Source organism: Tamandua tetradactyla, chromosome 8, assembly GCF_023851605.1.
Source record: "Tamandua tetradactyla isolate mTamTet1 chromosome 8, mTamTet1.pri, whole genome shotgun sequence".
Classification (NCBI taxonomy): Eukaryota; Metazoa; Chordata; class Mammalia; order Pilosa; family Myrmecophagidae; genus Tamandua; species Tamandua tetradactyla.
Genome location: NC_135334.1, coordinates 123,392,947 through 123,417,370, shown reverse-complemented (window position 1 = coordinate 123,417,370; position 24,424 = coordinate 123,392,947). Strand labels below are relative to the sequence as shown.

The 24,424-nt window shown below is 55.4% G+C and overlaps 2 protein-coding genes across 6 annotated transcripts; one reads left to right on the top strand and one right to left on the bottom strand.

Annotated features, from left to right (window-relative positions):
- On the bottom strand, positions 1 to 4,885 carry ZNF408 (zinc finger protein 408). 2 transcript variants are annotated; one of them, XM_077114569.1, is made up of 6 exons: positions 4,689 to 4,885; positions 4,462 to 4,617; positions 3,895 to 4,166; positions 3,153 to 3,214; positions 2,717 to 2,937; positions 1 to 1,704 (listed from the first exon to the last, which is right to left on the bottom strand). In XM_077114569.1, the coding sequence occupies exons 1-6, from the start codon at positions 4,858 to 4,860 to the stop codon at positions 185 to 187; spliced, it is 2,403 nt and encodes an 800-aa protein (XP_076970684.1). In that variant the 5' UTR covers positions 4,861 to 4,885; the 3' UTR covers positions 1 to 184. The 2 variants fall into 2 exon arrangements, with proteins under 2 accessions (XP_076970684.1, XP_076970686.1); XM_077114571.1 differs by having other exon boundaries at positions 4,724 to 4,859.
- On the top strand, positions 4,883 to 22,977 carry ARHGAP1 (Rho GTPase activating protein 1). 4 transcript variants are annotated; one of them, XM_077114580.1, is made up of 14 exons: positions 4,883 to 5,014; positions 8,448 to 8,627; positions 8,777 to 8,872; positions 10,187 to 10,216; positions 15,205 to 15,292; positions 18,337 to 18,468; positions 18,824 to 18,910; positions 19,133 to 19,231; positions 19,666 to 19,773; positions 19,847 to 19,923; positions 20,194 to 20,271; positions 20,673 to 20,801; positions 20,999 to 21,102; positions 21,232 to 22,977. In XM_077114580.1, exons 2-14 carry the CDS (start codon positions 8,495 to 8,497, stop codon positions 21,418 to 21,420), a joined length of 1,350 nt encoding a protein of 449 aa, XP_076970695.1. In that variant the 5' UTR covers positions 4,883 to 5,014; positions 8,448 to 8,494; the 3' UTR covers positions 21,421 to 22,977. The 4 variants fall into 4 exon arrangements, with proteins under 4 accessions (XP_076970695.1, XP_076970698.1, XP_076970697.1 ...); XM_077114582.1 differs by lacking the exon at positions 4,883 to 5,014 and adding an exon at positions 5,021 to 5,207; XM_077114581.1 differs by lacking the exon at positions 4,883 to 5,014 and adding an exon at positions 7,514 to 8,149.
- Positions 22,978 to 24,424: the final 1,447 nt, after the last annotated feature.

Below are 24,424 nucleotides of genomic sequence, written 5' to 3'. Positions count from 1 at the left end.
TGGAAGTCAATAAAAAATATTTTTAATCTGGAAGAAATTTCACCTTATAGTCTTGGGAAACAACCTGGTGGCCCTCGACCATAAGCAGGGAGGGTCCACATCAGGCAGCCCCCAAAGGTCTGGACACCAAGCAGCTAGAAAACAGAGGTTTGTGTGCAGAGTGCTGTGTGAGGAAGGCGAGGGGTCAGCTCCCCGTCTCCACCTCCACCACTTCCGCCCAGGCACTGACGCCCAGGTCCTTTCGGACAAGCACGAGATTGTGGGCAGGGCCTTGCTGCTCGGGCACCACAAAGCACTTCTCCTGGCTCCCGGGAAGGGTGACCTCGATCAGATCCCGGGCCGGGGAGACTTTCTGCTCAGTGGACATGGCCAGCAGCTCTGGCTCGGGCTGGAGCAGCACCACGGTGGGCCCAGAGGCAGCAGGAAGCCCCTGGGGAGGCCTGGCAGGGCCTTCGGGCTGATGACTGAGCTGGTGCCGCCTGAGGCTCTGGGGGAGGGCATAGCCCATGCCGCAGATAGGGCAGCGGTAGGGCTTGTCTGCCAGGTGGGATTTGAGGTGGCGCCTCAGCTTGGTGGCCAGGGTGTAAGCACGGCCGCACTGGGGGCAGGGGAAGGGCCTCTCCCCTGAGTGCAGGCGCTCGTGAGCGCGGAGTGTGTGTGGGTCTCGGAGGGCCTTTCCACAGACGGGGCACAAGTGGGCCTCCCCGGTGTGAGAGATGAGATGGCGCCGCAGCTCAGGCAGCTGGGGGAAGGCGTCCGCACAGTGTGGGCAGCGGTACGGGCGCTCCCCGGTGTGGAGCCGCAAGTGCCCGCGCAGGTTGCCCCGCTGGCGGAAGGCCCGGCCACAGTGTGGGCACAGGAAGGGCTTTTCCCCTGTGTGGAGGCGCATGTGGTTCCGCAGGGAGCCCTGGTTGGCCAGGGGCCGCCCGCACACGGGGCATGGGCACGGGGCAGGGGCAGCTGCCACCTGATGGGTCTTGCGATGCAGGCGCAGGGAGGGCCGGCGGGCGAAGGCCTTGCCACACTGGTCACAAGTGAAGGGCCGGTCACCTGAATGCACCACCTGGTGCTCTCTGAGGTCTCGCCGGGTGCCGTAGGCCTTGTCGCACTGTGGGCAGGGGAAGGGGCGCACCCCGCGGTGGCCCAGCATGTGAGCTTTGAAACTCTCCTCTGAACTATAGCTCTTGCCACACTCAGTGCAGAGGAAGGGCTTGTGGTCCGTGTGCACAAACGAGTGCTTCTTTAGGTGGCACAGCTGCAGGAATGCCTTGCCACACTCCCCACACTGGTACCGCCGCCCCAGCTTCGGGGGACTTCCAGGAGGGCTCTGAGGAGGTACAGGGAAGCCAGGGTGCTGCAGCTCTCCAGCCTGCTGACCTCCAGGCTCTGAGGTTTCTGCTCTGGGTGGGCACTGATCACTGGGGCCATGGAGCTGCGTGGCCTGGAGCACATGTAGCTCGGTAGCCCTGGAAGAAGATGAGAAACTGGCTTCACTGTTCTCTGGGCCTTGCTGGGGAGCCGGGCTGCCCTGCGATTCAGGTGGTGTTTCTGTCTGGGGTGGGTCCTCGCTGTCCACGCTGCCAACCTGCAGCAAGGGGCCAAGTGACTGGCTATCCGTGGACAGGCTGTCCTGGGTTGGAGGCTTAAGTCCAGGGCTCACTGTACAGTCTGCTTGGGTGCTGGGGCAAGTGTGGTGAACAGGATCTGCAAGGCAAGAGTCAAGGGATGGGGTCAGCAGAGTTGGCAGCACTTGGTGGCAGCGGTGTCACCAAGAATATGTGTCTTCCTGAGCTCGGGGAGCAATGAAACCCATCTTCTCCCTAGAATAGGAGCCACAAGCTCCACTTATGGTCTCCACAGGTCTCAGGAACCTTCAGGGAAGCACTGCTGGAACCACACTGCTGCAGCCATCTGGGTAATCCTGAAAGGCCATCCCAGAGATCCCTTTTGTCTCCCTCTGGAGATACCCATTTAGGATATGAGTCAAGATCCCTTCCCTTTGGTTGCTCCAGACAGAAGGATACAAGAAAAACTTTTTTTTTTTTTTAAGAGAGAGGGAGGAAGGGAAGGAAAGACAGAGAGAAGGAAGGAAGGATGGAAGGAAGGAAGGGAGGAAGAAAGGGAAACATCTTTTAAACATTTTCTTGTTTTATTGTATTTTGTTTGTTTGTTTGTTTTTTTTTTACATGGGCTGGGGCCGGGAATCGAACCGAGGTCCTCCGGCATGGCAGGCAAGCACTTTGCCCGCTGAGCCACCGCGGCCCGCCCCACAAGAAAAACTTTTTACACAGCTTACTCTGTCTTCATCAACACGTCCTTACTATTACAGGAAACTCTTGCTCAAGAAGATAAAAGTTGTAAACAGCTTTATTGTTTATATCAAAGAAAAGACCTGAGTTCTACAACGGAAAGCATCAGATGGCAGTCTATACTCTTTGAACCTCTCGCCTAAAAATTCTAGAATGTGTCCATCAGTCCTAAACTGCTTTGTCACGATCCTCACACAATCCGAAGTGGTCACCCCCACACTCAACTGAAAGAACTACCCTAAACCAGACTTTAAAATTTCAACAAATACCCCAACTTTGCCCTTCCCCACCAGAAAAGCTACTAACAAGATTCTGTAGTATTCCCCCTGCGTGAAGCCATAAGCCCTGGCTTTGTCTTTTCAACAGTTGTTTTGCCGAGGATTTGGGAGCCAGCCCTTGACACATACCTTCTGGGTCCCCGGCAGACTCCACTTCCGTCACCACAGCCAGGACTGCTTCGTCCTCTAGCCTGGGCTGGGTGGGACTCGGGCTCTCAGGGCCAGGCCAGGGCCATAGCAGCAGCTCACACCCTGGCGGCACGACCTGGCACACTTGGAGGTGGAGCCTCTTGCTGATCCACACTGGAGCCACGTTGCCCTCATCCTTCTGCCTGCCTCGCTGCACCAAACTGCAAAACAGAGCAAGCTCGGAGACCCTCTTCAAGTGGCCCTCGCTGAAAGCCCCAGCTTGCAGGCAGTTTGACTCCTAAAGGGTCCCACGCCTTTGTAACACTGACTGTGTGTGTTTGAGGGGGAAGGGGTCCGTTTCAGGTTCTATCCTAAGTCACAAGAGAACGCCTCCAAGCAGAAGCAGCGATCCCCACTACATGCTCTCCTCACTTACCTGGGCCAGCCTGAACTCTGCTCACAGGCACAAGTGTCTTGCCATGGGCTGAGAGACAGGTCCTGAAAGAAACCCATAAAAGTCTTTCTCACAAGTGTGAAGGGCCAGGGTGGGGAAAAAGACGATCCAGGATGAATCCCGGGAAGGTGAGCAGCCTATGGTTCTACCTCTACAGGAATTGTCTGACCCCATTCAACAAAGACCAGAAAGACTGCCCCTTTACCTCCCTCCCGAGGGTGTGGAGGATTACCACACTGAACACACTACTGCCTTCAGTGAGTACTAAACAGAAGGAGTAACAAGAGTAACATCAGCTTTTCATTTCTTTAAATATACTTTTTAGTATTTATTATGCCACAAAATCCTCTACCTGCATTATTTCATCCAGACCTCTAGATAATCTTGAGACAGCTATTATGTCCCTTTACTTTACAGATGAGTTAAATGAGGCATGCTGTTTAACGAGCTACGGCGACAAGGGTGGGATTTGATCTCATCCCTTTTTGTCACAAACACCTTTGCTATAGACCTTCGTCAATGCTAACGCTATACTAATAGTCTTTAACAACATTTTGCACCATTCCTTCGCCACTGTAAGTTGGGGAGGAAAACGTTCCTGGAGAGAAGGAATAAAACCACCTTCTCTCTCTTGCCTCCTCCAACAAACGGGAGGGCTGGCTATCTGGAAATATCTGAACCTCCCCAAATTCTCAATTAGGCGAGAAGTCCTATTCCTCAATACCTCTTCTTGTCGGGATTTCGATCCCTTGTCCTCTGAAAAAGAGTCCTCTTCCAGAGGCCCCCAGAGCAGTCCCGGCTGCAGGGGCTCCCCGACACACCAGATCCCCAAGCGCTGCTCCACGGCGAGTGATGGGCCAAGGGCCAAGCCCCGGGGGAGGTTCTTTAGCGCGAAAACGACTCCGACCGGCCCTAGCGGGAAGTCCCAGAGACCCTGAGCGCAGCCTTCTCCCGGAGGGCTCCATCGTGAATCCGGACCCAGGCGCGGCTCGGGAGCTGCAGGGAGATGGGAAGCCGACAGTGAGGGAGCAGCCCCAAAGGGCGTGGGGCAGGGAAAGATGCGACGGAAGCCGCAGGCCCGGCCAGACCTCCGTGGCCTGGCCGATCTGGGAGGCTCTAGGGAGGGGGTTGCTGAGGGGGCCGTGGGGCTCAGGGGCTCTTGAGAGTTCCCCGGTGACTGTGAGACGCTGGAGGAGGATCCCGGGTTCAGGAGGATGGGAGAGAGCTGACCAGAGTACGCCAGGCCCAGACCAGGCCAGGCCCGAGGGCCGCTGATAGGCAGGGCGCTCACCAAGTCGCGGCCTCTTCCCCTCCAAGAGCAGCTTCTCCACCTCCTCCATCCTGGGTCGACAACCTCCCGCCGCCGGAAGTGAGCGTCGCCTTCTCAGCTCCTCCCGGAAACATCTACCGCCAAAGTGCCTCCCAGGCAAGAATCCTAGGATCGGACCTAATTGGTGCACAGGATCAAGAGTTTGGGAGAATCCGTGAAGGAAACCTCTGTCCGAGGACAATACCAACCTAGGATTCCGGAGGTCCACCAGGGATTAGCGTACCCGAGGAAGAGGAACTCATTTTTCCAGCTTCCTTTAGTTGGGCAGGAAGAGTCGGACCGTTGTGCCACTGCCTGCCTGCCTGGCGGGTACGTGGGAAGGCACGTGCAGGAAGTAGGCGGGGCTCTTGAGATGGCCATGTTTGAACCTGGCAGCAGGCCGGAAGTTGGCTGGAGGTGTGGCGGAAGTGTTTGGGGAGTGAGGCGAGCCGAGAGCGCGGTTCCGGTTCCTCCGTGAGGCCGGAAGTTTGTCGAGCTTTGACAGGCGTGGCAGAGGAAGCAGTGCCCGAGCGCGGTGAGCCTCAGGCGCGGGGGTCGCCCTGGTGGGGGTGAGGTGGGAAGGGGAGGAAAGCAGCTGGTCAGGGGCCATCCGAAGGCTTGGGGTTCTGGCAGGAAGGGCCCGAGCGGTTCTGAGGAGGGGTCTCAGGTGTGGGATCAGGACTGGCGGCCTGGCCTTCCTGCGGCGGGGATCTGATCCGGGAGCCGTGGTGAGACTTCGCCCCGTTCGCTGCCTTCCTTTGGCCGTCCGCAGGGCAGAGTCCAGGCCGGACCGCTGTCCTCGGATACGCCGCTGGGAGGGGGACGTCTCCCTGGTCCCCAGTGGCGAAGCTCTGAGAGCAAGACATTTGAGGGAAGAGTTTCTCCCCGCCGCGCTCTATTCTCGTTTTCCTCAGCTGTGAAATGGGGCGGTCACCCCGGACCCGGGTTTTGTCAGCCGTGAAGCCCTGTAGGCGGGTGGTTGCCCCCGAGAGGCCGGGGTGTATCGCGGCGGGCTCGGGTTTGCTGTCCTGGAGCGGCGGCCCTCCTCGTAGGAGGCGCCCTCCAAGCTAGAGAGGTCGGGTCGCCGTCCCTGTTCGCCGGAGAGAAGCTTCGGGGAGGGGCTTCAGCTTGCCCTTTTGTGCCCCGGGCTTTCCGTCTGAACCTTGAGAGTCTGTCTTAGCGCTTCGTTGAGGGACTGACCTTCCCCGGGAGACGACCCCCCCAGACAAAGACTAAAACCCTGGCTGCTGGCTGTAGGACGCCAAGCCGCACGCTTATTATTATTATTATTTTCTGGGGGTGGGGGTCTTCACTAAACTCAAACTGTAAAACGGGCTTAATAGTTCATCACCTACTGCACCTTTGGTAAGTTAAAAGAGGTAAAATGTGTCCAGTTGCAGGGGTCTTTCAGGCCCTCAGCAATGCTGAGTCCCTTCTCCACTTAGTGAGTGAACTAGCCCGTTCTGTCATTCAGCATCTCCTGTCCTCCAGGCTTTCTTCTGATAAGGCCAGGGGTTCTTAAACGAATTCTCGGAGAGTATGTGAGCCCCTTAAAATTGCATGCAAAGTTTCATGCCTGTGTTTTTCGTAGGGAAACCACAAATTTCGTTAGATTTTCAGAGGTCCAGAACTTTTCAAAACCTCTGTCTGAAGTGATTCTCAAAGATTTTTGTAAAGATTTACCTGCAGAGAAGGGAAAATTTTATCCCAGTAGGGAGTGTGCTGCACTCACTGGGCGGGTCTCCCGAGTGCTGGGGTCTGAGGCAGGCTGTGTACTTCATTTCCACCCTGTATGTTAGAATTCCCTGCGCTAGCTTCCCTCATGCTCCCACTGCTTGAGAACTAAGCTTCCAGGTTCAGAGAAGGCAACAGCGTCTATTTGGAGGGCAGTGAGAGAGGCCAGTCCGGCTGGGAAGTGGAAACAACTTGATTAGTTATGTTGGAAAAGAGGTTGTTAGGGTGGGGGCTGGGGTCAGTTCTGGATGAACCGGCAGCCTAGAGGAGGAGTTACTAGAACAGAGGTGGAGTTGGAGTTCAGCTCCCTTGTAGACAGCGTACTTGCCCTCCCCCCCCCACCGTCATCTCCCAGCTGCTCCTCCTAACCCTGGCGTCCCCCTCAGCACAGACATTTTAGGGCGCTGGTGCGTTGTATTTCTGGGAGAAGGCTTCACTTTATGGATGAGGAAACTGAGATCCAGAGAGAAGGACCTGCCGGCATCTCTGTGGTGCAGTGGCTTAAGCAGGATGATTTGCCACTTCCCCATATCCATGCTCCTGTGCCTTTTCCTACTGTGGACAGAGAGGCCCGAGGGGCGGCGGTGGGGAAGGCTGAAGGAGCTCTTGGGGCCCGGGTAGTGATCACAGGAGGGATGGGAGCAGGTCAGGCCTGGAGGGGGTAGTTTTGCATTGGAGTCTGTCCCTGCGGCCCACCCAGCTGGGTGCCTTTGGAAGCAGGCATCGACCTTCTGTTCGATGGGAGGTGCCTGTAGAGGGAACAGGCTGAGCATGGCCTGCGTGGGGGTGCTGAGGGACAGGGTGGGGTGGGGTGGGGTGGGGTGGGGCCGGGCTTTAGGGGCGAGGGACTCTATAGTACTCACCAAGAGAAACACACTCCCAAATACAGGAGGGCATATTTCTCAGCGTTCCTGGGAAAGGACTTATATTTGGGGGTAAGCAAGGGCCATGGAGAGGGAGAGTAGGTGAGGCGGGGGGAGAGGAGGAGGAAGTGGGTTTTCTCTGGCGGTCTGGCCTCTTGGCTTTGGCTTGCAAGCTCGAAAAAGCTTTTACCACTCAGTTGGGTGTCGTTGCCCTGGTAACAGGGTGGCTGTTGCTAGGCACAGGGAGAGGCTTGCCATCCAGAGACCTTGGCTCCAGCGAGCCTGCAGGAGGCTGTCACGTTGTGGCAGAGCCCAGAGGTGTTGCCGGCTGTGCAGTTCTCCCCCCCCCCCCGCCCCCCTCTGCACTCTGGCTGTTCTCATCTGCACTGCCGACTCCCAGACCATATATGTCGCTTTTAGGCTCTAGGAATGCAACTGGGCGTAGAGCAGCCTCTTCTGGGGTTGGACTGAGAGGGTTGAATTGAAACTCCCATCTCCCACTCATTTGCAGAGCTGGCGGTGGGAGAGGGGTCTGCTTCTCATTAGGGCCCAGGACAGAGGTGCTGCCCCTGCCCGGCTGCAGGCAGCCACCTCCTCTGGCCAAGACCAGATCCCAGGCTTGGGGTTGCCCAATTGCAAATGCAGCCCTTCCCCCTCCCTGATGCTGTAATTGCCATACTGGTCTTCCCCTCCCTTATCTCAGCCCCCTGGATGCCCCGAGCTCCCCCCTCTCCCCATCTGTGCCTTCTGTCCTCAGGGCAGTCTGTGGCGCTCTCCCACCCTGAGGCCAGCACAGTTTGGAGTGGGCCCGGGGGCCCCTGAGCACCCGCAGATTGTCTGCTCTGTGCTGGCAGGCAGACTCTGTCCCCTGCACCGTGTTGGGCCCCCTCAGCCCCTTTTGTCTGGGACCCCATGGCCTCTTCCTTGTGACAGTGGTGGGGGTGCCGGGGCTGACTGGTGTCAGGCATGGGATGTGGAGCATCCCTGTGCACCTTAGATTCTAGCAACACCTCTGCACCTGAACCTGCTGGGGCCTGGGAAGCTTCTGTGCTCCGGGACCCCTGAGCAGAGCGGTGAGTCTCCCCCATCTGCAGCTGGGCTGCATGGCTGAGCCAGCTGGGCCCTGGACAGCGTGGGGCCTGGCACGGCTCTTCCCTCTCCAGCTGGAGGACCTGAGCTGTGCCAGCCACTGCCCCAGCTGCTTTTTCTGGCAACACACCTGGACTGTGGAGCCAGGAGAACCCAGAGCTCCGTGGTACTCCCGGCAGGAGCGAGAAGGGTTGAGGAACAAGGTCAGGGGAGGCTGGCTGTGGAAGTCAGACAAGGCAAAAAGAAGGTGTCGCTGAGCTGTCAACCCCTTCCCTTTCCCAGTTTTCTTTTCAGGTTGGCGAGGTTAGGTTGCGGGGACAGGCTTGGCCATGGACCCGCTCTCTGAGCTGCAGGACGACCTGGCCTTAGATAACACCAGCCAGGCTCTGAACCAGCTCAAGCTGGCCTCCATTGACGAGAAGAACTGGCCCTCAGACGAGCTGCCCGACTTCCCCAAGTCAGGTGGGCATCAGCAGATCTCAGGCTGCTGCTGAAAGGTGGCCCTGCGGGGGTCGGGTGGGCCAGCAGATGAGACCAGGTAGGGAGTGCACGAGCCCTACTGGGGTGCACCAGCTCCTCAGATCGTCTCCTCGCTTTGCCGTGCTCCTCAGATGACTCCAAAAGCAGCTCCCCAGAGCCTGTCACACACCTGAAGTGGAACGACCCTTACTACGACATTGCCCGGCACCAGATAGTGGAGGTGGCAGGTGAGTACCCCACTGCTGCACCTGCACCCCCGGGCTGCACTCCTGGCTCTGGGGGGAAAGGACCTGTCCTGGGCTCTGACCCCTGACCCCAGGGCTCCTTTAAAATCAGACTTGAATCTGATTGTTGCTAGATATGATCTCTTGTAACTTCATCCTGATCTGTGACCCGGTTGTCTCACTGGGGCATGGATGTGGGAGGCATGTGGCCCATGGCCTTGAAGTCTGGAAGGCCTGGGTTTGGTCTGCAGTTCTGCTGTTTCGTAGCAGCCGAGTGACTCGGGCCAAGACACTTGACTTCCCTTCTCCCTGGGCTCCCTGGGGGACTGCGGCAGTGAGTGGACATCAGGGCCTTGCCAGGGGCAGAGCCCAGTGGGGCCACAGTAAGGAGCCCTGCTATCCCCTCTGCAGCTCCCTTTCCTTCGCCTTGTGGCCAGCTCCGCCCGTGCCCCCGTCAGTTACCGGGACACCCCCTCCACGGGAGTCTGGGCTGGGCAGAGGCTCCTTTCTGAGCTGAGGGGTCACGTGGCGCATTAGGGTGTCAAGTTTGGGACGAACGTGCTGCCTGCTGGGAATGGGGGGCCCTGGACCTCGGCCTCAGCGAGCTCCCATCTCTTGTTGCCAAGGCAGGACCTGGAGTAAGCCGGGAGCAGGGAGTTGAGAGGCTGCTCTTCACCCGGTTCCTGCCCCTGGGGTCCTAGTGCTGGAAGAGGGATTAGAATCGTGGGATCCGTTGTCTTTCCCCTCACGGTTGTCTGTCCTTGCTGGTGAGCAAGGGTCACAGCACGGCCCTCTCCGAGGCGTTGGGCTGGGCAGGGGAGGCAGGAGGAGCTTGGCCCCGAGAGCCCAGGGGAGTTTCTGTGTGAGGGCCCTGGAAGGGGCCAGAGGAAAGGCATAGGAAGTTCCATTCTCCCAGAGGCTGGGTCCGAGACATGGGGCTGCTGAGAGGACTGCCCCGAAGGTCTAATGTGTTTCTGTGGCCTCTGTGCTCCCAGTGCCTGCCCTGTTCTGGCTAGGGCCTTGGCTCTGGCCTCTGTCTCCCTTCCAGGAGCCAGGCTGACAGTTCTTTCCTGGCCTGGTCTAATGTGCGCACAGGGTCCTCCCAGGAAAAGGTCCACATTCTTGTCTCAGTCTCCTCTCCCACATTTGGGTTGGGTTGGGTCCCAGGAGATGTCTGATGCAGAGGTCTTCTCCCTGGCTTCATCCTGGCTGTGAGGGCAAGTCACAGGTGGGGCTGGGGGAGGCTGGGCCTCCGCTTCTCTGGATGTCCCCTCTGCCCCCTGCAAACAGAGCTGCAACATGATTCTGTTTCCCCAGGGTGTGATGAGCCTGTGGGGTCCCGGCCAGGTATGTGTCATCCTGGCTCTGCACTTGGCCTCTGGATTCTGGGCTGTTGATCGGGAAGGGCTCTTGGTGGAAGCCAAGTGGGGCCAGCCTAATTGCAGCCCCACTCCTGGGAGTTGGGAGCTCATGGTGCCTGGGAGCTGGAAGTAGCAGAGAAATCGTGGGAGGTGTGACAGGGTGGGGGCTGCAAGGGAAACCACCCAGAGCCCAAAGGGAACGGAGCTGCAGTGGGGCCTTGTCACTGCCCCACCCCATTCCAGCCTGGCCGGGTGCTGAAGCTTGGCCTGGGTCTGGCTCAGGAGCCCCCGCATGTGGTGTCCCCTGTGCATGCCATGCTGAGATGTGCAAGGAGTCTGGGTCGGGACCACCAGGGTGAGATCATCTGAGAAGGCTGGGGGTCTACCCTAGGAAGCCAGTTTCTGGCACGAGAAAGCAGAGAATGAGCCACGAGGGAGGGGGGAAGACAGGTCTTGTCCGGACCCCTCTGCAGCCTCCGTTCTCCTTCCAGCAGTGGCTGTTGTGCCGTACGCTTGGTCCAGGCAGGCTCTTTCCAGGGCTGGCAAATGTGCAACAACTGGCTCTCTGGGAAGTGAGGGGAAAAGGGTGATTATTTGTAGCACTTGCCAGTCTCTACCTTGGCCGATTTCAAGCTCCCTATATGAAGGCCACCTGGCCTGCAAGTTCCTGACAGTGTGGCCCTGGCTCACCTGCCCCAGCACACCACAGGCTCTGCCCGGCCCCCACCTGCCATTCCCATGGCCTGCTCTGTAGGTCCTGGGGGTGGGGGCCAGAGCGGCTGGTCTGGCTGTTCCCAGAGTGCCCGTGGCCGCCTGGAAAAGTTCCTGGTTGGTATCTGGGGAATGCCAGGCCTGTGTTCTCAGGTGGCTTGCTTTTCCCTGGTGCCTTCCGCAAGCGCCATGCCTCCCTCCTGGGTGAATGCTCTCCCCCAGTGCCCTGGAGACACCAGAGCTGCCAGCAGCTCCTCTCCCTCAAGTCTCCAGGGCAGAGATCTGCTCTCTTCGATGATCAGGAGGCGGAGTTCTGGGCCTTTCCACATGTTCTTCTTTTAGCAGCAGCCACCCTGCTTTCTTGTGACCGCCGGGCTACCAAGGGCTTGGGCTGTGGGACTCTGGTCCCAGGAGTAGGAGGGTAGGGGTGTGACTGGCGCTGCCCTAGCCTCATCCCTCACCCCTCTGAGAGTCTTGCCATCCAGTCCCCCACTGATCCCCACGCCAACCCCAGCCCACCCCCATCCCGGCTGCACTCAGCACGCCCTGGAGGACATCTGTTCTGGGGACAAGTCTGTGGTCAGCACTGGGGAGTCTGTGAGGAAAAACATACCTTCCCTCCTTCAGCCAGTCCAGTGACATGCTTTTAGAGCTGCTCACAGTCCCCTTTGAGGGTGGAAAAGGTATGGACCTCTTCTCTTAGGACGAACATGCCTGTGGGTGTGTTATTTTTCATGTAATATCACGAAGCCCTTCGGTGGAGCTCTGGTTGATGACCCAAAGTTTCCCATTTACAAGTTATGTTGACAAGGTGCCAGCTGAGAGACAGAACCACAGGCCCCCGACCCCTCATCCCCTACTGCTTAGCCAGTTTCTAGGTCTTTAAACTCTTGAGCCCTGTGAGTGCACAGAGTTTTGCCCTAAGTTGTCAGACCTGTTGGCAACAAGGGCTGAGAAATGACTCCCTCGTTGTTGGTAGGCAGGGAAGACTCCTTTGGGAGCCCTCCTGCCCCTCTTCGTGTCCTCACATCCGGGCATTTCCTCTGCTGGGAAAGTAGGAGGACAACACCTCCCCCTTCACAGGCCCAAGGTGGGGGTCCCAGGATTCCTGAAGCTCCAGATTGTTCGAGAGCGGGCCTGCCAGTTTGGCCCTTTGTCCTCACCTCTCACGGGGCCAGTAAAGAGCGCGTGAGAGCAGCATGCAGCCCCCACGTTGTCCCCAGCGGCTGGTGGGACCTAGTGCATCAGAGTCTAGGCTGGGGGCACCGGCCCCCCAGAGAGACCTGCTATGGGGTGGGCTTGTACCTTCCTTCCCTCAGGCTCAGGAGGGCTCTCTGCCTGTAAGTCTGGAAAGCCCCAAGTTTTGGGAAACTCACGGTCTAAAACAGTCAAACCTCTAACCCAGGCCTCATTCTGTACAAACTAAGGAACAGAGCTGTGCAAACATGGAATGCTGACCTGAAGCCCCATGATAGGTGCCAGCGTTATCGAAAACCTGCCACGTGCTGGGCACCGGACCAGGCACTAGGGATTCGAAGGCAGATGGAGACACAGCCCCTGCTTACAGGCCAGTAGAGGAGGCAGGCTCGTGAACAGTTCATTGCACAGGGGACTCAAAGTGTCATGAAGACATGGGTGGCAGTTTATGCTGAGAGCCATGAAAATAGGTGGCTGAGCTGTCCGGGGAGAAGGGCACAGGCTTCTGAGTTGAGTCTGAAGGGTTCATAGGCGTTAGCCTGGCAGGGATGCAGAATCACTGCAAGAAAGGCCTGGTGTGTGAAGCAGTGGCTCACCCAGCCTGGAACCAGCAGGGGCTTCGTGTGCTTCTCTGTTGGTGGCAGGCCCAGGGTGAGCCTGGGGAGCCACGTGAACCATTCCAAGAAAGGTTTGCGGTCCTGGGGTCCCAGGGTACACCTGGGGTGGGTTGCAGAAGGAAAGGAGGATTCTGGGCAGCAGAGTTGGGGACAGGTAGGTGGTGTAGTTCTGCAGGGCAAGAGGCAGGGAAGTGTGGAGGGGGATGACGTCAGTCAGAGCCACGTCTTCAGTAATTCTAATAATAAAACGAGGAAGCACTGCTGGTGGTGAAAAGTGTGACGTGACTGCTAAACAGTCGGACTGATTTTCTCTGGCCTCGGACTCGCTGAGAAGGTAGCTTCAGGAGGTGCTCCAAACATGCTGCTCTGCAGGGTGGGTGCCGGCTCCGTGTGGCCTTCTGGGATGACAGGGGGACCCCATTCATTTGTCCTGGTGAGTGGGACTTTATTTATTTATTATTATTTAAAAAAATTTTTTTAATTAATTTTAAAATTAAAAAAATATATGACAAGAAAGAAACACAAACATAACATATGATCATTCTGTTCTATATATGTAATCAGTAATTCACAATATCATCACATAGTTGCATATTCATCATTTCTTAGAACATTTGCATCAATTCAGAAAAAGAAATAAAAAGACAACAGAAAAAGAAATAAAACGAAAACAGAAAAAAAAAAGATTATACATACCATACCCCTTACCCCTCCCTTTCATTGATCACTAGCATTTCAAACTAAATTTATTTTAACATTTGTTCCCCCCATTATTTATTTTTATTCTGTATGTTCTGTGAGTGGGACTTTTATTTATTTATTTATTTTTGTTTGTTTTAATCTTTTTTTTTAATTTTGTATATATTTTTAAATACAAAAAAAAAACACCAAATAAACGCAAACATTCCTATTTTGATCATTCCGTTCTACATATATAATCGGTAATTCACAATATCATCATGTAGTTGCATATTCATCATCATGATCATTTCTTGGAACATTTGCATCTATTCAGAAAAAGAGATAAAATGAAAACAGAAAAAAAAAATTATACATACCATACCCCTTACCCCTCCCTTTCATTGATCGCTAGCATTTCAAACTAAATTTATTTTAACATTTGTTCCCCCTATTATTTATTTTTATTCCATATGTTCTGCTCATCTGTTGATAAGGTAGATAAAAGGAGCATCAGACACAAGGTTTTCACAATCACAGTCATATGGTGAAAGCTATATCATTATACAATCATCATCAAGAAACATGGCTACTGGAACACAACTCCACATTTTCAGGCAGTTCCCTCCAGCCTCTCCATTACATCTTGAATAACAAGGTGATATCTACATAATGCGTAAGAATAACCTCCAGCATAACCTCTCGACTCTGTTTGGAATCTCTCAGCCATTGACACTTATTTTGTCTCATTTCACTCTTCCCCCTTTTGGTCGAGGAGGTTTTCTCAATCCCTTGATGCTGAGTCTCAGCTCATTCTAGGATCTCTGTCCCACGTTGCCTGGGAGGTCCACACCCCTGGGAGTCATGTCCCACGTAGACGGGGAGGGCAGTGAGTTTACTTGTTGTGTTGGCTGGAGAGAGAGGCCACATCTGAGCAACAAAAGAGGTCCTCTTGGGGGTGAGTCTTAGGCCTAATTTTAAGGAGGCTTGACCTATCCTTTGTGGGGTTAAGTTTCATATGAACAAACCCCAAGATTAGGGGCTCAGCCTATAGCTTTGGTTGTCCATGCTGCTTGTGAGAATATCAAGAATTCAACTTGGGGAAGCTGAATTTTCCCCCATTCTCACCATTCCCCAAAGGGGACTTTGCAAATACTTTTTTATTCACTGATCAAATCATTCTGGGATTTATGGGGCATCACTGTGGACAAACCAACAAAATCTCATGTCCTACTCAAGGTTCCATGTACTTATGGTGTTCAATTAAGCTGTCTACATAAGTTATATTAGGAAATGTACTAGTCAAAATATAAATTTTGTACCAAATAAACATTTTTTGCTTTAGTCTCACACATAAGTTGAAATTTTAAAATATTAATTACCATCTATTTCCAGCACCCTGCAGTAATGACATTCCTTTGTTCTTCCTCATGCAAAAACATTTTTTAAATTTGTACATTTAGTCACTGTCATTATACACTCTAGGCATTATACTATCTACGCATTCTCAACCTTTATCGTCTATCTTTCTTTCTTTCTGGTTTGATCTGTGCCCCCAGCCCTCCTCCCTCTATCATTCTGTGAGTGGAACTTTTAAAAACTGTTGTTTTCCGTGCTCCACCCTGGGAGTCCCCGGCCCCCGTTCCTTAGTGACAAGCCCGCGTGCGCACAGGAGGCTGCTCAGCGCTGTGTGGGCCCAGCCCTCGCACTGGGTGGGGCGGGTCTCTGGGTCTTCCCTGACCCGCTGTGCCCCGCCTTTCTCCCTGCCTAGGCGATGACAAGTTCGGCCGGAAGATCATCGTGTTCAGTGCCTGTCGAATGCCCCCCAGCCACCAGCTGGACCACAGCAAACTCCTGGGGTGAGTACAGGCGGGGCTGGGGGAGGCGCCTCTGTCCAGGCCTCTGATTGGGCCTGGTGCTGTTTGGCCTCTGCCTGGGGGTCCCAGGCCCCTTCCCGTGAGCCACCCCCTCCTCGCGAGGGAGCTGTTTTATGCTTAGTTGCGAACACTGGTCTAGGAGCCAGACCTGGTCTCTGCCTTGGCAAGGAGCTCCATCTCTTCCAGCCTCTTTTTCAGTAGCTTTAAAAAAAGGGAATAATAATAGGGCCCTCCTTCCATGCAGGAGTGAGATACTGCATGCCTAAGTGTTTTGGAGAATAAAATCCTATCCAAATGTAAGGGCTGATTATTATAGTTAAACGGTGCTTTGGCCCTCATTGTTACTGTCCATTTGTATGAATAAATAAATATTTTGTGCTCAGCTAGATTGGTGTCGTTGAGCGCTGTATCTAGGCTCTGTGAGCCAGTTACACTTAATCGTTCTGGTGGCTCTAAAGCCCTCGCCCTCTTAATGGCAGGTCCACAGGGTGATTTAATGCAGAAGTTTGCCAGAGCCGATCCTCTGAGCACCCTCCTGCACGCATTGCTGAGCCTGCGCTGAGCCAGGCACTGGGCCCGCCCCGGCCCCAAGCTCCCGGGCCGCACCCCTGTGGGCCAGGCACCGACTTCCTTCAGTCACTCCTCAGGGTGCGTGGGGCTAGCATCTCGCCCTTCTCGCCTGACCACAGGGAGGTTCTAAGCACTCCCCCAAATGGAAAACCAGCCTGCAGTGCCACACAGGCGCTCTGAGACCCGGGGTGGTTGTGCGGGGGCTGGTGTGGGGCCAGGGCTCAGCGGGCCCCGCAGCCCGTCTGCCGGCTCTCTCCCTCCAGCTCCCTGCACTGTCCTCCCGCCCCTCTTCCATTGGGCCAGGGACGCAGGCGGGTGTGGCCAAGTCACGGCCTCCCCTCTGCCTGTGCCACCGCGTGTGGCACCCAGATGAGGGGTGTGGGGCTCTTACGCGAGCATGCAGGGGGGAGAGCGGCAGCTTCCAGGGCACTTGCTGAGGGTGGCGGCCGTGCCCACCCAGGCCTCCCTGGGCTCCAGGATGCCCGCTGGCACCCATCTGTCCCCCACCGCCCTGTCACCTCCGCCAGTCATGCTGTCAGCCCTGCTGTCCAGGACTCGGTCAGGTTGTCTTGCACCCGCTGCCCCGCTGTCCCTCCGAGCCCAGGGGCCTGAGGCAGAAACCCCTCACTAGGTTTGGGGCAGGTCGCGTAAGAGCCCCACAGAGATAGGACGTGTGCCCAGCTCATATGGTTGTTGTGGCGACTAGGTAAGTGCTTGTACATGAAATGCCACGGTGTGCATTTTCAAAGTAGTGTATGTTTTGAAAATTTAGAAAAACGCAGGCAGCTATAAAGACAAAAATTAGATATTTATAAAGGTAAAGTCCAATAACTCAGGATCCAGGGAGAAAACCACTCTTAATATATTGGTATCTCCTGAGCATTAAATATTTTAAAACATCCTTTAAAAGTGTTTTGTAATGTGTTGTACACATAGAGAAAACCGAACAAATTAAAAGTATTTAACTAGATGAATTTTCAAACATCCCTCCAGTTACTCCACCATCCTGACATCTGTCTTTATAGGTTAGTTTTGTCTGCAGAAACATCCTGTGTGATATGCCATTTATAGATGTCCTGGGACTTATTTAACCAATTCTCTGTTGTTGCACATTTAGCTTGTTGCTCGATTTTTTTGTTTTGCCATCATAAAAAAGGTTGCAGTGAACAACCTACAAAAATGTTTCTACAGTTAAGGGAGTTGAAAGCAGTTGCTGAGGGAAGGGAGCTTTGGAGCTGGAACTGCAGTAATATTCTTTGTGTAAATTGTATATACAAATTAATTTAATAAAAATTAAAAGTAAAAAAAAAAGTTTCTAGTCTCCTCTGATTGTTTCCTTAGGATAAATTCCTATATTTTTATAGGATTGAAGGGCATGAAGCACTTCACAGCTTCTGACAAACATCACTAAATAGCTGTCCAAAAGGTCGCAGCATCCATTGGGGGATGAGTGTCTGTTTTCACTGTAGCCTCTTCTGTGTTTGTGGTTGCAGAACGCAGTCTGTGTATGGGGCAACTCTGCACAAACCGCAGTGCTGAAGGCACGCGCGGGATGGAGTGAACAGTTGTCCTGCTTGAGGCCACGGCCGGGCATCCTCTCCCGCTGGCACCTGCCGGCCCTGCCAGCACCCACAGCCCGCTACTTAGGTCGCCCTCTGCGAGGTGGAGCCGTATCCCAGCATTTACCCAAATGTTTGGGCGCTTACCCTGCTCCTTCTCTCCACCCTCCCCATGGAAGTCAAGGCATTCTTTCCGCCCCAGCACCCCAGCCTGGAGCAGGGTGACAAGTCATTACCAGGGTGAAGGCGTCACGGTGGACCCCCCTTCCTCTCTTGAATTCTTGTCCATTCCACCTATGTGTGTGTGTGTGTGTGTGTGTGTGTAGTGAGCTCGGGGAACGTGAGGAGGTGTGGCTCCTTGGTCCACTTGAAGCCCTGGGACTGGGGCAGGAGAGGGTTCCCCGGCCGTTCCCCTCCGTGAACGTGGGCCCACAGCCTGCGTGGGGACCCCAGGACGCGGGCCGTGGAGTTGGCTCACCTCCAGATCCCAGCACACGCGGCGGGACCTTGGATAAGCACAGGCCCTCGCTGAGTCTCATTGCCCTCGTTTGTAAAACCAGGACAATATCAGCCTCGACTGTTAGGAGGAGAGAATAAGATAATGTATGTGAAATGTTTGGCGTTCACAAAAAGCTTAATATTAATGAACGGTGACTATCACAAGTATTACTGACTCCTCAGGGCCACCGGTGAGGGAAATGGTGGTCTCAGGTTAGATTTCCGGTCTCCTGGCTTCTAGGCCATGTTCAGGATTGAGAGCTGTTACTATCAGTGTCACTCCCCTGCCGCTGCCCGTGTCCCCTCCTCATCTGCGGGCAGTGGAGCCAGGCGGAGAGCGGTGCAGGAGGCCCTGGGCGGCGGCCCGGGCAGGCCTGAGCGGGACTGTTCTCCCGGCAGCTACCTGAAGCACACGCTGGACCAGTACGTGGAGAGTGACTACACGCTGCTCTACCTGCACCACGGGCTGACCAGCGACAACAAGCCCTCCCTCAGCTGGCTCCGGGATGCCTACCGGGAGTTTGACCGCAAGTGGGTTAGAACCCGGGGGCGGGCTGTAGGACCTGGGCATGGGGGCTCTGGGCTGCCCTCCGCTTGGCCAGGAGCTTGTCCCATGCCAGGGGGAGGCAGGTGCCCCCACCTGGGTAAACACAAAGGGTCTGGAATCAGAAAGACCTGAGCTTCGATCCCAGTTTCTCGACTTGGTTGCTGTGTTACCTTTGATGTTACTTAGCCTCTCTAAGCCTCCGTGCCCTACTCTGCACAGTGAGGCGGCCACGGTACCTACCTTGCAGGCTTGCCTGGAACAGCCCCATCACCAGAGTGCGGCAAGAGCTCAGCTGTGCACCTCCTGCACGCCCCCCTGATGCCCCCGCTGTCTGTGCAGGTACAAGAAGAACATCAAGGCCCTGTTCATCGTGCACCCCACCATGTTCATCAAGACCCTGCTCATCCTCTTCAAGCCCCTCATCAGGTAGGGCTGGGGGCTGGGCGGAGGGTACGGGAGGGGCTGGGCCCAGCACGGACGACCCCCTGCCACTTCCCCGCCACCTCGGACGCCGAGACTCGAGGAGGCCGGGCGGTGTGGGGGCAGATGGCGTGGGGCCGGCGTCTGGTCTGTGTGTGCGCTGCGGGGACAGTGGAGCCTGCAGAGAGCTGCCCTTGCTCCAACCCAGGCCCTTTCTTCCACCGGCAGCTTCAAGTTTGGGCGGAAGATCTTCTACGTGAATTACCTGAGCGAGCTGAGTGAGCACGTGAAGCTGGAGCAGCTCGGGATCCCCCGCCAAGTGCTCAGGTGTGGCCATGCGGCGGCGTGCCCTCCGGGGTCCGCCAGCCGCAGGGAGGACGCCAGGGCAGTGACCAGAGACCCAAGGGCAAGTTGGGGCGGGGGGGGGCAGAGAAGTTAGGATTGAACCAAGGAGTGTGACGACTGAATCTGAGAGATAATTGTGGAACTGTAACCCATATTATACTTTGCTCTATAACCACTTGTTAAACTCTTCTTTCAAACTTTACTCTTCTGTATATGTATTTCACAATAAAAAATGTTAAAAAAAAGATAAAGCATATTGGGTCAGAGAGCAAGTTCAAATCCCATTTCTGTCCCTTAAAAGCTATGTGACTGAAGTGCTTTCAAGTCTCGGTTTCCTCCTGTCAGGCCGGTGGTTAAGGGAGCTGAACGCCCGCCCAGGTGGGCTAGCCCGTGATTCACTGCCGCCCCTCCCGCAGGTACGACGACTTCCTCAGGTCCACGCAGAAGAGCCCGGCCACCGCCCCGAAGCCCGCACCGCCACGGCCCCCTCTGCCCAACCAGCAGTTTGGGGTCTCCCTGCAGCAGTGAGTGTGTGGAAGGGGGGCAGGCTAGGGCCTGGCCAGCAGGGCAGACCACCCACTGCCCCTGTTCCCACAGCCTCCAGGAGAAGAGTGCCGAGCAGGAGCCCGTTCCCATCGTGCTGCGGGAGACCATTGCCTACTTACAGGCCCACGGTGAGTGCCGGGCCCCCCGGCCATGCCGATCCCAGGACCAGCTCCCCTCCAGGCTCCTCCTTTGCCTCTCCTTCAGCCCTAACCCCAGCCTTCTCCTCAGCTGGGTCTCCCTGCTCCACTCGGGAAGCTGCCGGGCAGGGCTGAGAAGGGTCTCACATGCACTAGCACCCCCACAGACCACAACTGGCACTCCAAGAAAGAGAATGTGCAGGAAGGGGTCTGCCCCTTGCCCCGGAGTTCTGAGTCTCACCAGCCCCCATGGTTTCCCAGCTCTCACCACGGAGGGGATATTCCGGAGATCAGCCAACACCCAGGTTGTACGGGAAGTGCAGCAGAAGTACAACATGGGTGAGTGGTCCCGGAGATGTGCCCGAGCCCACGGGGCTGGTTCAGATCTTGGTGGGGGGAGGGAGGCAGCACATGCAGGCGTGGCTGTTGGCAGGCTTCTCTGCCTTCTGTTGCCCCCTAAACAGAGTCTTCCTAAAAGGTTTCTGGGGTGTGTGGAATCACGACCTGCTCGCACTCCCACCTAGCTGCCCCCGGCCTCTTGCCCCTGGATCCAGGCTCATTTGGAGGGGGGATATGTAGTATATGCTGACGGGGCCCCTAGTCCACCCAGATGGCCTGAGCCACACCCTCCGCAGGAGGGGCTGGTGTAGTGGCTGGGGTACAGTGGGGCAGGGGTCCTGCTTGCCCTCCAGAGGCTGAGCGGAGCTCCCTCCTCTCCACCCTCCATCCCCACCCACCAGGGCTGCCTGTGGACTTTGACCAGTACAATGAGTTGCACCTGCCTGCAGTCATCCTCAAGACTTTCCTGCGGGAGCTTCCTGAGCCCCTGCTCACCTTCAATCTCTACCCCCACGTTGTTGGCTTCCTCAGTGAGTGGCCCTCTCTCCCCTCCCCAGCCCCGCTCCTCTTCTGCTGGGAGTAGGCGTGCTTGGCTGCCCATTCATCTGCTCTCCCCTTCAGAGCTGTGGGCGGAGCGCATTTCCAAGGACGGTCTGGCTGGGGCCTCCCCACCAGCCACGGGGTTGCTGTCCACACTGACCCTGTAACCTGCACCCATTCTTCACAGACATTGAGGAAAGCCAGAGAGTGGAGGCGACGCTGCAGGTCCTGCAGACACTGCCCGAGGAGAACTACCAGGTGCTGCGTTTCCTGATGGCCTTCCTGGTCCAGGTGAAACCTCAGCCTCGGTCTCTCCTGCTTGCCTGAGGGCACGGAGGGTGGGGAAGGACTGCTGCTTCTGGTTGCCAGAGTGGGAGGCAGGGTCCTTGGCTTCCATTACAGCCCCGATTCCTTCCACAGATTTCCGCCCACTGTGACCAGAATAAGATGACAAACACGAACCTGGCTGTGGTCTTTGGCCCTAACCTGCTGTGGGCCAAGGATGCTGCCATCACCCTCAAGGCCATTAACCCCATCAATACCTTCACCAAGTTTCTGCTGGATCATCAGGGGGAGCTGTTCCCTAGCCCTGGCCCCAAGGGACTCTGAGCCCAGCTCCTGCTCCCCCAGCCTCTTTTCTGACACTTGCAGATTGGACTCTTCCTCCTGGCATCAGCTTTACGGGAGCCTGGGGCTCCTGCCCAGGAAGGGGCCATGAAGCCCCCAGGAGGTACAACCTGGTGCCAGCCAACCTGGCAGCTCCTCCTCCCCTCTCTGTCCAGCCCACCCCACGGCTGGTTGCCTCGCTGTTACCAGAGACATTTTTCTTTGCCTTAGACTTCTCACTGCCTCTTTGGAGCCCTGGCTGTTGCTGGGCTCTCCATAGCTGGGCTTGGCTTTTCCAGCTGGAGGGCTGAGCCCAGCATCTCCTCTCCTGCTTTCTCCTGCCTGTATTCCCCAGCAAATGTAAATGACAAAATCACTGCCGACTGGGTTGGTAGTTGGGGCTGGTCCTGTCCTTCCTGATTGCCAAAGAACGAAAGGCTGAGCTCCTCGGCTGGGTCCTGTCCATTAGGAATCTCCCAGCATCAAGGCCTGGATGCAGGCAGCCTGCTCACGTCCTCCCGTTCTGGCAGTTCAGCCATCAGCATTTCCACAACGAGTTATGACAAGGCTGGTTTCTCCTACCTAGTTCTGCCTCTTTCCTTTCCTAATCCCCTGGTTCTCCCAGGACTGGCAGCTTAGGTGACAGGACCTAGAGGGAGCCTCAGCCAGTCCCAACATCCATTCTAAATAAGTAGACATATCCCACCCCCGCTCGAGAGTCACCAAGCTTCTGGTCTGATCAGTGACAAGCAGTCTCACACCCCTCCCACCTGGACTGATAATCTCCAGGCTCCGGATGACCTGTCAGTGGAGTCAGGCTGGTTCCTGCCCTGGCCAGAGGTGACTCGGGAGCTGTGGTGGCTCCATTCAGCAGGGGCATCCTGGCAGGACTGGGTGGAGGCCCAGAGTGCCAAAGGAGAGGCTAACAGAGCAGGCCCCACCAGGTGAGCTCGAGCAACCCCCAGAGCATGGGACCCCAGGGCTCTGTAGTTTTTCAGAAAACCTGAACCCCAATCATGATTGATAGCCCTCATTCCAGCTCTGCCCCTTAGGATCACATTCCTCCCTGGTGAACTTCGGGGACCCCCCCCCCTTTCACCCTTAATTCCAACCTGGTTGTCCAGCAGTAGGGAAGTACCTGCACAGTGGCCCTGCCCCCACAGCCTTGGCCAGGACAGCTCTGGAGCCCATACATGAGAGTCCCCACTGAGCACCTGGCCTATCTGCAAGACCTCTCTGAGCTCTTGCCCAGGGCCCTGGCCTGTCCAGACTGCAGAGCCTGAGAGCTGCTGCTGGTTCTGTCAGTCTGTTTCCACTCTGTATCTGGACCTCTCTGCTTTCTGCTCTCTCTGCATACCAAGTATTTCACAGCCCCATTTACTGGGGAGCCTTTTCGGTCTTTGGTCCTTACCCTGTCCCCTGCCCCATCAGTCAGTACCTGGGGGCACTTGTACTGTGGATCAAGTGTTCACATTCACACTTAATGATATCCTTGGTACCAATCATGTATTTCACCATTTGCACTTTTTGTATTTCAATAAAAATGGAGATGGAAAACTGCCCATCTGGCTGGAGCTGAGTGGGGTGTGGGCATTCAGAGCTGGATGGGAACTGTGCAGAAGGGGCTTAGGAGCACCCCCCTCCATCTGACCCTTTTTCTCATCTTGCTCACTGCTGAAGGGATACAAGCCCAGTTTTCTGACGAATTCCCAGGCTTTACATGTCAAGTCATGGTTTATTGTTTTTGTGCCTGCAGCACTGCAGCTGGCTATCATGTGCTGTATCCTGTGGGTCAGGGCCTCTTCTGTTCCCAGCTGGAAGGACCCGAGGCTCAAAGGCTCTTAGCTTCATCTAAGGCAGGCAAGGGAGAGAGAAACTGCGAACTGTGTAGTTGACAAGATGGGCTCTGCAGCTGGGTTAGGGTTTGACTCCACTGGTAATAAGAATATAACTAGCCCCACCTCTGAATTTCCTCATCTGAAAATGGGTCCTCTGAGGATCAGAAATAACATGAACTACGTAAGCCAGGGAGAGTGGTCTGAGTCATTTCACAGATGCACGACGTTATGGCCCCACCCTCATGCACAGGCAGGATCAGATCCCTCATCTTTGGACCCTTCCTCTCCCATCCCTACCCCTCACTGAGGCCATTTCATCCTGCTATGTAGTCACATGGAGGCTATGAAAAATCCAGTTTTTCTTTCCATTTGGGACAGGTTTCATTTTATATTAAAGATGGCTTGCCCTGGGAGGGTAGGAGGACAGAATTCACAATATTTATTTAAATTGGCACAACCAGCTGTTTGCTGCTTGCTTGTTAATCGCAACCAGGAGACTATGTGGTAGCTTCCGTCTGGTCCGGGGACTTGCTTGCTTGGACTGGGGGAGTGGACCAGAGCTGTAGGATCAAGTAGTGTTGCTAAGATGTGGTTGTAAACACTGGCACTGAGCTCCAGGAAATAGTCCCATTACACAACTCTGGACTCCATCAAGGTAACACAAGGCAGAAAGCATTGGTGGACTCCATTCCTCTCTCTGACTCCGCTTAGTTCTAAGCTGGGTGACTGTCCAGAGCAGAGGCAGTGACCCAGGGAAACAAGCAAGAGAGAGGGGAAGTAGAATGAGCTGAGACTCAGCATCAAGGGATTGAGAAAAAACCTAGAATGAGCTGAGACTCAGCATCAAGGGATTTGAGAAAACCTTCTCGACCAAAAGGGGCAAGAGTGAAATGAGAAAAAGTGTCAATGGCTGAGAGATTCCAAACAGTTGAGAGGTTATCCTGGAGGTGATTCTTAACGCATTAAATAGATATCACCTGTTAGTCAAGATGTAATGGAGAGGCTGGAGGGAACTGTCTGAAAACGTAGAGCTGTTTTCCAGTAGCCATGTTTCTTGAAGATGATTGAACAATGATACAGCTTTCACAATGTGACTGTGTGATTGTGAAAACCTTGGGTCTGATGCTTCTTTTATCTACCTTATCAATAGACGAGTAAAACATATGGAA